Source organism: Saccostrea cucullata, unplaced genomic scaffold (assembly GCF_032062105.1).
Source record: "Saccostrea cucullata isolate Sc308-1 unplaced genomic scaffold, CSIRO_AGI_Scuc_v1 ctg9461, whole genome shotgun sequence".
NCBI lineage: Eukaryota > Metazoa > Mollusca > Bivalvia > Ostreida > Ostreidae > Saccostrea > Saccostrea cuccullata.
Window position 1 is genome coordinate 11,445 of NW_026925438.1, and position 14,437 is coordinate 25,881.

At 31.2% G+C, this 14,437-nt stretch overlaps 1 protein-coding gene across 1 annotated transcript; it reads right to left on the bottom strand.

Moving 5' to 3' along the window:
* Nucleotides 1–4,664: 4,664 nt before the first annotated feature.
* LOC134268838 (multiple epidermal growth factor-like domains protein 10) lies at nucleotides 4,665–10,450 on the bottom strand. Its single transcript, XM_062751080.1, has 5 exons — nucleotides 10,297–10,450; nucleotides 9,470–9,688; nucleotides 6,634–6,771; nucleotides 6,200–6,331; nucleotides 4,665–4,885 (listed from the first exon to the last, which is right to left on the bottom strand). The coding sequence occupies exons 1-5, from the start codon at nucleotides 10,382–10,384 to the stop codon at nucleotides 4,710–4,712; spliced, it is 753 nt and encodes a 250-aa protein (XP_062607064.1). The 5' UTR covers nucleotides 10,385–10,450; the 3' UTR covers nucleotides 4,665–4,709.
* Nucleotides 10,451–14,437: the final 3,987 nt, after the last annotated feature.

The following is a 14,437-nucleotide window of genomic DNA, read 5'->3' on the forward strand; positions in this document are numbered from 1 at the left end:
GCAAAACACTTTCATTTGATCTGTTTTATTTGATTACACAGAGATTAAACGTATTTTGTTTCTGATACATGTTTGTAAAAAAAGGGTTAATGATTGCCTTAATTTAAAAGTATAAAACATGTGATATGAAAAATTACTATATGTCAATGTCAATTATAGGTTATTTTCAGGTTAGTTCGTCAGTGTTTTTTCTACAAACCTAGCTAGTACAAAGTGTTACAAAAGAAATCTACATGTACCAGCAAGTCACGAAAAAATTCTTTCACATAATAGTTGATCAGTGTTCCACAAAAAGACCGCATGTCTATTTCAAAATCTAATAAACAAAAGAAAGAAGATTTGAAAATTGAATTTTTTGGTGAATCGCGCGTCAGTCGGGAACGATAAAAATTAATTTTATTGTTTCATTAAGTATCAAATTTAGTCTTGAAACTGACATCTTTTCGTGTAACAATTTTTATTTCTTTCTCTATTACATGTAATTTGGTTCAAGTTTCTCTGAAGTCTTAGAAAGAGAAAAGTTATCATTAAACTATACATATTCAAAGTACAATAATGAACAAAAATAAAAATCTTTGAAATCTGGCACAGATATCAATTATGATTATCAGTTGGAAACATTTATGGTGAGAACCTCGTTAGTTGTTAAAAATTGTGTTTAAAGAATGATTTTCTATTGAAATTGATAATTATACCTTTAACTATCTTTTATGTTGTGTATATCGTCCGCTGAACTCCGATGGCATTTTTAGACCAAACCTTAAGGTGTATTGATAAAGTAGATGAGAAATCCAATACGATATAATTATATTAATTATACATCACAGCTATAGCTGTTATAGACATTAAATGTTGATCTCTTAACTGCTCCACAAACACACATTATCTGTGGAAAAATCATAACACACAACATAATTAACAATACATATGAACGTATGAGAACTACGAACACGACGTGCACGCTGGTTGATCAAATGTTTTTTCTTTTGATATTCAACTATGCGAGTCGGGCAAATTAGTAGTGATACGTGATCATAGAGCTACTTATATTTCGCTTTTCTATAATATAAACTACATTTTTTTTTACAAAACAACATTCCTATTTACATAGAACATGTACATGTACATGTAAAAACGACAATTAAAGTTGGTACAGATTCCATATGGAAGTATACTCCAGATCTTTTTTTTTATTTTGTACTTCAGTTTATTTGAATGATTATAAATATGTTTTCTAACATCTCTCTCGAGATTTTTGAACTCATATTAAGACGCTTGTGCTTCAGAAGGGTTTACGAGGGTTGATCCAAAAGTTCGTGGAATTTCTTTCTAAAATTTTAGCGTAATTTAATGAAAGCAAACAACAGGAATATTCATAATATAGAGGCATAATGCAGCAAAACTGGAAAATTTCACCACTTTCCAATTACCAATAATATCAAACGACCTGTCTGAAAATGGATAGTTGTGAAACCCGGGGGAGACTTCGACGTAACGTCAAGTGAGATATGTCACGACACGTTATAGAAGCATTTCGCTTATGTCCAATTCGAATAGTGGTAAAATACCAAATGCTGCCCTTCTCTCCATTTTTTCTCGAGAAAAGCCTGGGTATCCTGTCGCACCAACTTATCTTCATTTTTTACACATAATGTCAAAAAACTAGCCATCTTTCCCTATGATATTCCAATTTCAGTAGCAATGTCAAGAACAGTAGGGCAGCCGACAACGTCCATTAAAGCTTTTAATTTGTCTAGGAAGATAAACACTTAAAACAGAGTCTCAAAAAAGCGAACACACCTTTAATCAACTTCCTTGAAAGTTTTATTTTCCTTGAATTTCTTACGCCACTTGAAAACCAGTAACTAAATGCATTTCTCCCAAGTCTATGTCAATAATATACGTATTTAAGATAGAGTGATCCCGTGATTTTCACGAAAAGGATGCCTTGACCGAACTTTGACGTTGTCTAACAACTTAAAGATGAACAATAAACCATCAACTTATAAACAAAATATCCAGTAAAATCAGTTAAACTCTCACACAAATGTTTATAAAAGATCAAACAATCATAATAATGACATAATTTTCGTTTCATATACCACATAGCGCTGTTTAATTCTGATTTCACGTATTAAGAATTAAAATGATAATAAACACGTTATTGTCTCCCCCGCATTTCCAAACAACCGTTTCTATGGCAACTGCCATAAAGTTACTATCAAAGATATTTAAAATGCTTTTTAGTTTAAAATATTCTTCAAGTGTCTATATTTTCATTTGTAATTTTCAGCTAATTCCACGTAAAAAATAAATAAAATATGAAGAAATTCCACGAACTTTTGGATCAACCCTCGTATATTTTGCTCTTTTTGGAATATTTATAGAAATTAAAGATCTTTTTTTCTTTTGACAATAATTATTCTCCTATTGAAATCAAAATATAACTGGAGGGCATCATAAATTTACCTTGTGTATTGTAGAAAATGTGTTGCAATTGTATTAAAGATTTTTTGCTTTCAAAATTTATTAATTTTTAATCATTGAAATTTCCTGTATTGTTGTATCAAATATGCCATACAAGTTTAATTCCAAAACTCTTTTTTGAGACAAGAAAGAGAAGGTGATGGCATCTTGTCGTATGAGGTCGACAGTACCGATAGAGTTGTGACTTAAAAATATTAATCCATTAAGATTCCTGGTACTGTATATTCCTAATTATACGCCAGAAATTATAAAAACTACTGGCAAAAAATAAGGAATTTTTAGTAATTCATAACTACAATGCAATATCATTATTATTATTTAAAATAAGCATATAAAATTATTTATAAAATTTTAAAATTCCTTACATTCGTTATGTGTATATCAGGACCTCAAAGTACTTAAGATTTATTAAGAATTTGTGTTGATTGTTATGAACTGCAGTATACTGAAATAAAAAAAAACGTGACATTACAGCAATCTTTCTTATAAAACTCCTAAAATTCATCCAAATTAGGCATTTGTACATCATTAAACTATTGCCTTGAACAATCATGTTGAAACAACGAGTAAAGTCTTAAAACAATTTAAGAATTTTCACAGCATTCAAACCTTACAATATCCATGGATAAGATTCAGACCAGAGGTCATCGCACCTGCCATGAGCTACTGTCATTCCTGCTTTTATAGTTGACGTCACAGTTCCAGTTGATTCAAGCGTTGAAAAGCGCGTCGGAAGCAAATGTTTTCATTTAGAATGTGTATTTAAATAATGACAATCAGCACAATTTAAATACTATGGCCTAATTATTTTGATATCAACATAAAGAAAAAAACGAAAAACAATGAAAAAAAATATCACGATTATTTCAATAAATGTTCTAGAGATCGAATTTGAAAAAGATAAGTCCCGTTTAAAAAAAAAAAATTACAATACTCAACGTACTCCGGAATTTTTTTTATTCCATTTTTATCCATATACATTGTATTAACATATGGATAAAAAGATATAGAGTGTGTTCAGAAAGTTCATTATACAATTATACATGTATTAGGAACACAGTTCCATAGATCCTTTCGAATACTATGCAAAATTTATCAAGTCGGTGAAACATTTTAATATGATGAACCTATTATTTTGAAAAGTGATTAACTTACTTCATGTATATCTAAGCTCATCAGTTTTGTACGATGCAATATAAGCTGTGAAGAAACAAAAGTGAATAATCCCATATTTTCACACTAAATGACCAGCATTTCTGTCATTTGGGTGCTTTAAAGATGTTTATGTGTATTTTCATATGAAAGTAAAACCCATTAACTTCCTGCCAAAAATAAATTGCTGAAAACCTAGAGCACAATTATCTGAATTTGTCAAACTTAAAAAAATCATCTCTGTAGTGAGAACTAACTTTGACACTTTCAAATATACTTAACCATGGAACGAACTTTCTTAACAACCCTTATAATCATAAAAATGTATGTACGAATATACTGAAAAATCACATATTTTCGTGGGATCAAATATTCAAAGTTTGAGAAAAAATAATGATATATGGGGATTTTATTTCGTTGTTTGAGAAGTGTTGAGTAGTAATGCTTAGTATTTTAAATGTTGTAGTAGTCATGAATTTGATGATCTCTCCATACCTTGAAAACAACAGAAATCAAGCACCACCGAAAATTAGTGATTTTACGGTATGTAATATTTTATTTGACAGTACTTTTACAAGAAGTTTCTTTATTTCATCGTGTTCTTATTTGTTTTTCTTATTTCATGTATTGTATTTGTGAATTTCTTTTTTTTTTTTTGGGGGGGGGGGGGGTGTATTCTAACAGCAAAGTAACCAAATTCACGTTTCCTTTCCAATGTAATTAAGGTACCGCTCCAAATTGTCTTCTTTGAGTGCAAATCATTACTTTTTCGGATTGCATTTTCCTTGTAATCATTTTTTAAAGACAAACGAAATCAAAGTCGTAAACACATGAAAAGTATTCTACTTGCATTCTTATATTTACAACAATGTACTAATCAAGAATTTAAATCCACAAAACTGCATTTTTCTTAAATTCTTTAAAATATTTGATTTTGATAATCAAGTTATAACATCAATTTCTTACAGCATGTAGAATTTAAGGTATGGTGTTCTGGTTTTTTTTATTTATAATTAATGGGGGCATCTTTTGCATAAATTCTATTCATTGTCATTTCACAACAAAATCAATTATTTTGATGTTACGAAAATAACTATCTTACTTGGAACATCACATTTTAAACCCCAATATGAGTCTTTGCATCCAAGTGGGCAGGTACCATTAATGCTGTCACATGAGCTGTTAAGTTTACAGTGTTGACTACAAATATGGCCACAGTTCGGTCCATAGAACCCGGTAGGACAGCCTGATAAAATATAAAACTACTATTACAAAAGTTTACATGACATTCATGGGTTTTAAATACTTGATCAACCTTAATCTGATGTTAACCTAATCGAGAATAAAAATACCAACTTGACAATTAATTTCAATTATGCACTCCCTTTCATTACGATTGCAATGGTTTCTGTATATAATTTGGGACTGAAGCGTGAACTCTTTGAGACTGCTCTAGAAAAATAACAACTTGTCGAATTACTTTTTGACAGTTACATGTACAGATTCAAGACGAAAGCATATTGCATGCCGTATTCTTTTTGTACTTTAGAAGGGTACTGTAAACGTGGAAATTTTGACGGTGTGCTAATTTTGACTATAATGACGATTTTTCTTTTCTCGTCAAAATTTACACTCGTCAAACTTCTCATCATATTATATAGCGTCACAACAGACATTGACCATTGTACAACATTACCGCTTAATTTAATTTCTTCGGGTTTCCCCTTTTAAAACTAGATTAAAGTTACTGTTAATTTCTTTTGTAATTAGTTATAAAAACGCAGTGATATATAATAAAATTATTTAAAACAATTGAATCTAAACTAGTGTATCAAATACTGCATGCGTAATTATCACGCCGAGCTTGACCTAGTTTGTCACCTCAGGCAACTGACCGCTTATAATGAAAACAAATTACAAGGCAATTTATTTAATCAAATCTTACACGCTTAGAATAAGGTAGTTTGTACAATCTTTCACTCTGTAGATACTAGTAATTTTTAAGTTTTCCGGTAGTGATTCCGACGCTGCCTTTGTATCTCCGTGAATTTAAAGATACATGTATACATATAACTCTTGATTAAATATTTCGTCAAAATCAACACTCGTCAATTTTCGTAAACAAAAAATCGTCAATTTTTCAACTCGTCAATATAACCACGTTTACAGTATATCTTCATAAAGAATAATTCCAAAATAAGATAAATCACTTTGACGTTAAACAGAAACATTTTAATGATTAATTTTGTAGTACCAAATTAATAATTTTTTAAAATGAATTGTGAAATTATACCAGTGAATCAGATGAGTGATACAGACGGACTTCGCTGAAACGTTTATTGGTTGTCTTGATGAGGATAACTATATGCAATTACATTATGCCATAACATTATAGTATAGTCATAGAACATCTATGTTATACTAAATACTTATTTCCTCCTCCTAATGAAAAATCATGTTAAGTAGTCCTAAGAACTACTCATTGACTACTTTCTGTCAGGATAAGTCGTCTGGTTGGTAGTATTTCTTTAGTGTGTTTTTATTTGTACATGTATCATACCTTTTGTACAATTTGGGGATCCCCGTAGTCCATGTGAACAAATACAGGTTCCATCAAGGTGGTCACAATTATTAATGCATTTGGACGAGCATTTACTTGAGCAGAATTCCCCATAATAACCGGAATCACAGGCTTAAAATAAAAACCAAGTACAAAGAAGTCAAGTTCATTTTTGTCATAGATTATGTAACGCGTACACCTCCCTATTTTTATGCAATAAACATATAAATATTTATATATTCCTGTCCTATTTCTCTATTAAACTGTCATGGCATTTTACAGACGTCTTCAGTTTCATAATTTATACATTGTACATGTACTTGTAATGATCATAAATGTTCATTTCTCTTCAGAAATAAAATTTTCAATTGTACTATAAATCTAATCTTTAAAAACTTATATGTATGAGTATATATTCAATTTAGTACCCTTACGTTTTCGACACTTTTCCCCTTGCAAACCTCGTTTGCATGCAAAACATGCCCCAGTAACGATTTCGCATTTATCTTCATGACAAGACTCCGGACATTTTTTATCGCATCTTTCTCCATAAACACCATCAAGATAACACCCTACAAAAAACAAGACATCTTACGTTTAACTTCCAAGAGAAAAGTAAATAAACAATAGTATCGGAAATGAATTGAAACACCATAAATTTCTGCTGCTGAACGGAAAGTATTGACTTAAAGGCCCAACTTTAAAGCCATATCGTAATATCCCTGTATGAGTGGAACATTTTCAAAAACAATCACTCAATATAAAGAAGGTTTTGGAATATTGATGTAACACCAGTCCGTCTGTCACACGTTCTTCTTCATCAAACTCCTCTTTTATTTTAAGCAGTAAACTATTATTCTTCTGGAATATACAAGATGGTGTCCTGTAAATATGAATCATTATTTCCTATCTAGCTTGTAACATGAGCTTTGATTGGTTACAAAGTCGGGTGTAAATATCCGTGCACCCGACTTGAGCCGGGTGTAAATAAAACATGACGTCACAATGCATACATTCTCTATGATAAAAACCAAATAACGTGACGTCACGATGAATTCTAGTACGTAGTTATTTAATCGATAGATTGAGACACACTCTGATGTTTACAAAGCATTTTTATGGGTACAAAGGAAATAAATTCGTTATCCAGGTCCAATCAAGGGTGTACGGGGATTTACCCCGCGTTGTATTCCATACACCCTTCGGCCTCAGGGTGTATGGAATAAAACCCGGGGTAAATCCCCGTACACCCATGATTGAACCTGGATAACTTATAAAGTTTTTGGATTTTCAGTTTACCAAAAGGGAGTAAAAAATAGCTTTTTTTTTCTTTTAAAACCTGGTTCCCAGAGATTCTCTTACACATAATTTTATTAGTGAACAAATAAACTTTTCGAAGATAATGGTTGTGTCCTGAAGAGGACTGGAGGTTAAGAATTTTTTTGTTTAAATTTCACCGTTGGAGTCAATTAGAATGAGAAAATAGTGTGTGTTTTTTTTAGTGAAAACATCCTTGTTCCCTAGCCTGAACTCTTTTTACAAGGTGAGGAGTATAACCGAATCATAGTTTAGATATCTACGTAGATGAATTGTTGTGTACTGTAGATTTGCATTATGGTTTTAAAATTTTCATTCTCACCCTACGGGTCAAATCGGGGTCATAAAAGTACGATTTTTCCAAGCGTTTACACTTACAATGTGCGCTTAATTCGAATTGTCTTTGGGAAAATGATTTCTGGTGTTCTATGGGTATATAACAAGGCTTTTTTTTCTGAATTTACAATTTCAGCTTAAGTGTCAATTGGTGGTCGAAATTGATTTTTTTTTAATTGACCCCCTACTCGGGTACAAAGAAGTCTAAACTTATCTTCGCAACACGTTTTGAATGTCTTGAGCTAGTGATTTTATATAAAGAAAAATATATCTTCTGCTAAGAAGTTAAAATTTTACCATTGTCCGTGACCTTTGTGTTTCATCCACTTTAAGGTTTGAAAGTAATACCCATTTGCTGTGCATAACTTTTGAAGTTTTGTAAGAGGACTTTCACATTTCTCATGATTATTTCTTTTGACAATATCTTGCTTTAGGTACCATAAATTTAGACCATGACCTTCTAATTTTACTTCCTTTTGAAAACGTTATCATATCATAGCTTAAATGATCTGTGCTAGGGCTTTATTATATCGCAAATGTATTCCTTTCGACAGACTTTCCCTAATAACTTTGAATTTGTCCTACTTCTGAAGAAAAACTTTACCCTTAAATATAACTTTCGAATGGATCGTTAGGGTATGTATTTCTTGCGATAAGACCTTTTTTTGGTACCAACATTTGTGATCTCCTGACCTTGAAGTTTGATGAGAATGGAGATTGATCTTAGAAACCTACCCTTCACGACGAGATGTCATACAGGGGTATTAATGTTTCAAGAAAATTAATACGAAACTCTTCTTTCAAAACTCTCTTTTTAAACAAAATTCCATTCTTTAAACAACTTGTTATGATTGTACATGTAGTATATTTACGAGGTTCATGGACACATGTTCATTTAAGAATTCAAAATAAAGCTTTCGCCATCAAGATAGTACTCGGGCTTTTATATTCTAATGGGAATATGCCGTGAAATATAATCTTCCTTTGAAAACCAACAATTTTTACATTGATACAGTGGAGCCTCATTTATGCGGACGCTTTGGTTCCCAGTCAATTTGTCCGGATATGTGAAGCGTCCGGATACCTGAATCACCAGTTAAACAAGACATAATAACATTTTAAAATTCTGTTCCGATGAAATAGCGTCCGGATACTGAAGCATCCGGATATCTGGCGTCCAGATATCTGAAGGTCCACTGTATATTAAGTCTGAGGTGCATTTGAGAAACTTCAATCCTCACCATGAGATGTCACATGGGGACATCAGTGCTTCAAAAACTAATCTTTTTAGTAAATTATAGTCACTATATCTTCTTCCCTGGTTACCCAATTATGAAGGAGACACCTAGAAAGTACTATCATGGTACTATTGTCTAATGATGGTGGGTGCATTCGAGAAACTTCAACTCTTGCTATAAACTACCATAGGGGAGCATCATTGTTTTACAAACATGTTTTGTTTTAAGCTCATTTTAGCTCATTTTAGCAAATTACTTGCAAGAAAGAGGGTCACTATAGTATCCTTTGTTATGATTAATTATACAATAAATAGTTTTAAATTTAACATGGAAAAGGTATAATTCGTTAACCTTAAGCTTCATGAAACTGAGTACGTACCTTGCACTATAACTTCACAGAGTTCAGTGAAAGAAAGTGGTTCATTGGGACGTCTTTCGTTGTAAAAAATTACATATCTAGCATATCCGGTACAGGTTGTTTCGAAGTCTAAGGGAGGTAAGTCTGGCCCATCTTTGTAACATCTTTTTCCTTCTTTTCTATTGCTGGAGTTTGATAGATACAAAGAAAATCCTGCGAATCGACTTCTCTGTCTCAACACTGAAACATTGAAAGCATAAATGTAAAGAAAAAAAATTCTGGTCTCTTCGTACTTCCCAAAAAACTTATCTTGAAAAAGGTTTATTAATAAATATCTGTCTCGTTATTTGATTGTATAATAACATTAGACTTTAATTCTAGTTTTACATAGATTGACTACATCACGAAACGTTACATTAAAGGTCAAAATCTACTTAATGAAAGGTGTCTTTAGATTTATAAAATCTGAGGAAAAAGTTTTTATAATGATCCTTAACAAATATTGCTTGGTGAAATTAGGTGCATCGGGACATAACTTTTATGTAAACTCAACTTAAACTGTCATTCCGATGACAAAATGAAAAAGGATCAGTTAAAATTTGGAGTATTTTTCATCTCAGGAAAGAAAAGTGTATCAATATTGCCTACATTCTCAGTAATTCCTAGCGAGTATAACTTTTGTAGCTATTAAGGTTATCCTTGTATATCACTTAAAATTAATGCCCTTCTAGTTTTGACATATAGACTTATGGTTATACATGTATGTTGCTCTTCCCTTAACTTATCATTTTGTATCAGTTTTTAAATTGCCAACCAATGAACACAATCTATACAAAAATGAAACATACCGTATTCTTCACCATAATCTTTAAATAAAATCCTGATGCTAAACACACTATAGATTTGTCCAAGGTCTACGTTCCACCATGTTTCCATGCCTAAGGACGATTGACCAATTTCACGAGTTTTGGTGCACGAATCATAATTTCTGTCTAAAGCATTACTAGCTTTGAATAAATTGTGAAACTGAACATTGCTGTAGGGAGCACCCTGGGAAGCATTCTTACCAGCAGATAAATCATCTAAAATATTCAAACCTAAGATGAATTTAGTTCTTCTAAAAAAAAAAAAGAAAAGTTTTGGGTTCATTGCACAAAAGCCATCAACAATTAATTTGATAATAAGTCCAAACAATTTGTGTTAATTAAAGTAAAGTTTCATTAGTTTAAGGATTTTGAACAAAATGTATATTTCAACAGGTCAAAATATCTTTTCAAAATAATATTTTGATAACTTAAAAAACATTGTTTGGTATTTACAAATAAAAGTGTTTGGTATTTATAAATAAAAGAGAAATTACAGACCCCTGAACCCGATATAGAGAGAATTGATTAAAAAAATTCAGCTAGAGATTTTGCTGAATATTATTCTCTGAATGTCAAGCTTATTTTTTTCATCTACCCTAAAATTATAAATGACTACTTTTTGAACTGAGATCGGAAAATATTCACCTTTTCTACTGTCGACAAAGGTGGCAAATGCTATTTTTTTTTATTTTTAGTTCAACGCTTTACATGGAAAACATTGAAAAATTCCTAAGTACTCTTGAAAGATAAAAAAATAAGAGGAATGTATGTATATATATTTGCCAATACTAAGTTTTCTGTATATTTCTTAACACATTATGACAGTTCAAGATACGCAAAGAAAGATGAAAAAACGATTATCGAAATTTTCCTGGAATAATTTATTGTAATTTCCTCAATGACAAGGTAATCAAAGACTTAATTACCAAACACTTTAGAAAATTCGGGCAACATAAAAAAAATCCGCTTAATTAACAAGAAAGGTAATTGTGAGACTATAATTACAGTGTATGTATATCAAAAAAATGATAAAGCGTTCATCAAATAAGATGAATACTCTTGATTAAATTGCATAGTTATAAATCTATCAATCGTCCTCCATTCTTTTCCACGGAAAGATTAAACAGAAGAAAATTATATACATGTACATACCGTATCCAGCAGTGCGATTGGGCAAAAAAAAAGAAACAAGGTATCAAGAAAAGAAGCTGAGTTAGAAAATAATACATTTGAAAGGGAGAAAGGTTTTTAATCTAAAATAACGCAGCACGTTTTAGATACATAAGTATTAGCCAGGAAGTTTTTTTTTCAAAAACACTACAATATTGAGGATGAATATTTTGAGAAATAATGTAGGCTAAAATTGTTAGATAATTGAGAAGGAAGACATCGCTCGCATGCTATATTTAAAAGTATATTTTTAACTAATCGCACTTAATTATCATTAACTCAGTCATAATTATAAAATTAATTGAAACGTCGGTACCCTAACTTCTATTTAAAGGATGTATTCACTTTAACAAAAGAATTGACCTATAGGAGAGAACAATTTCCCGGAAAAAGTGAAATTTAAAAATCAATCTTTATTTGTTGTTTTCTACCGTATATATGTCTAAATTTTTCAAATTTGTATTTTATACCTAAAATTTATTCTTTACAACTTTACAATAAACCTCTAGAGCTCGAGTTGACCGAAACACCATTTTGTCCGTTAAAGCGTTGATTTTTGCATGAATTTTGGCCTTGAAGTCCTTCAGGGCAGGCATGTCGCTAAATAAAATTGTGTTATTTTGATAGGTTAGGATGTAAGGAATGATTTAAGATAAGATTTTTTATGGACACCCCTGCCCTGGGGTCGAAATTCACAAAAAACTACAAAAAAATAAGGAAACCTGATTTTCATAATCTGCTTTAAATTATGCTTTTCATTCTTATAGTCAGACTAGCTCAGTTGATATATACGCTGACTTTTTACACCTTGGGTACTTTCTTTTTTTAAAGTCGTGGGTTCGAATCCACCTGGTACAACACTTTTAAATTTTAAATTTTGCCTTTTCAAAGACTATTTTAATTTTTTTTATAGACTTATGTATTTTTCTTCAATTATTTATCCTTTGTGCATGCCCATTCTTGATATAAGAAACACTAAAGAGATATCAAATCATAACAATCCAATGTGGAGTTGTCAGTGAGGTGGAACGAACCTCAGTATAAGCTCACTTTCTCCGGGGACAAGAATAACTCACTATGTGTTACTCGATACAGGTATTATTGGCAGCATTGAGCTGCGATGAATTTCAATTGTACATATTCCTTAGAATTTAATCACATTGATTTTGGCTACATATTATAGAAAATGCACTCCCTTGGATTTCATTTAGGCGTATATAATTTGCACACATTAATGACATGTTTTATTATATCAACGGATAAATAGCCTAGACATTTAGAATAGAATTTCAGAGACAGTAGACATTACCTTTTCGCACTTTTAAAAGAATTAAAGACAAATATCAATTATTACATTTGGAGATAACAAACTCAGAAAATTAATGAAAGGGTTCCTCCTACCTCTACTCACTGACATAAAGATTTAGGAAAATGTATTCAGCCCAATGTCATTAATTGGAACGGAAATCGACCAGCTTTTTGTAGAGAATAAAACCAAGCCCGGTCCTATAGGTCAGATCCCTATCTATAATGAAGATATCCTTTGAAAATTCCTCGCTTTTCATCTGTTTTTCACAAAAGCAAAATAAAATAATTTATTTCGATAGGAAACATTAAAGAAAATTAATGTTTTTAAGATTAGTGCGAGTTATCTGGCGCTCATGAAATATGTTTACCAAAAAGGTCTTTGTGATTTCAACACTTAAAAACTTAAAAACTTCAAACTTAAAAAAGTTTTTATTTAATATTTTCATTTATACATGTTTATAAGCACAAAAAATAATCTCCATATTTCATGTTCTCGCTGGTCAATTCGTAACTGTCTTATTCTTATTTAGGTCTCTGTACCCTCATTGTGGCCTCACATTAGCACCAGTTTGTCCGTGTTTATACATGTACATTTCAGAACCATTTTCATCAGATTAGTTTAATGCATCGTAACATATACTAATATGTTATGACTGTTTCTCTTTGGCAGTTTTAATTCATAACTAAATTTAAAAGAGTAGTTATAGTTACTGGATATGATATGTGCGCATATTTGTCTTTACAGAATGTAAATTGTTGTTAACGTTGAATCATTTTAATAGAAGGAGCCAATGTTCATAGACAAGGAAATTGTTTTGCTTTTGTAGAGGGTGTAATTCTGTCCGTTATTTGTATTTGTAGAAGATTCCATGAATTGAACTAGGAGACTTATTGTTCACAGAACAATAAGAGGTCTTTCCACCTTTTGAATTTCAGTTTCATTTAATATTTATCTATTTAAAATTAAATTTCATAAAAAAGAAACCAGTAATGGCTTAAAAGAAGAAAAAAAATGAAAATGAATTTTTTTTTTAGGTGACCTTGACCTTTGACCTTCAAGTCATGTTCAAGGTCAAAGTTCAAGGGTCACATTGTAATTAACCCCATGTCTCTATGACTTATAGTTTTAAAGTTATAAGGTTTAATAGTAAGCAGAAAAGCATTTAAGGGCAGTAACTCATTCAAGGAGTCACCATATCCTTTTGCACTAAAGTCCCAGAAAACATTAGAGAAGGTTTCCTGTCTTTGCAGTTTACAGTTTTGAAGCAATAGCAATAAAAAAAATTTTTCGCACAAGGGGCAATAACTTTTAATAGGGTCAATCTTAAGGGACAAGAATGAAATCTTTGACACAGTTTTAAGAGTACAAATTAATGATGCATAGACAATAAGCATATGTTGAAAGACAAAAGATATATAAAAGGAGCTAAATTTCTATGTTTTGGAATGACCTTGAACTTTGACCTTTACATTAATTTTAAGCGCAATGGTCAATGAATCTTATGCAGTTGAGTTAATGTCTCTACACCATCTCGTTTTGAAAATTTTTTATTATTTCTAAAATTCAAAGACTTTTAGGGGCAATAACACATTGAAGGAGTCACCGAAGACTTTCGCAATCATACATTCCAGAATCCTCTCAATT

Bases quoted from the DNA above. Each gene is read 5' to 3' on its own strand.
- LOC134268838 (XM_062751080.1), bottom strand. From the start codon at position 10,384: ATGGAAACATGGTGGAACGTAGACCTTGGACAAATCTATAGTGTGTTT. The intron at 9,689-10,296 runs GTATGTTTCATT...TCAATGTTTCAG, and splicing joins AGATTATGGTGAAGAATACG to TGTTGAGACAGAGAAGTCGA. The intron at 6,772-9,469 runs GTACGTACTCAG...TGTTTTTTGTAG, and splicing joins CTGTGAAGTTATAGTGCAAG to GGTGTTATCTTGATGGTGTT.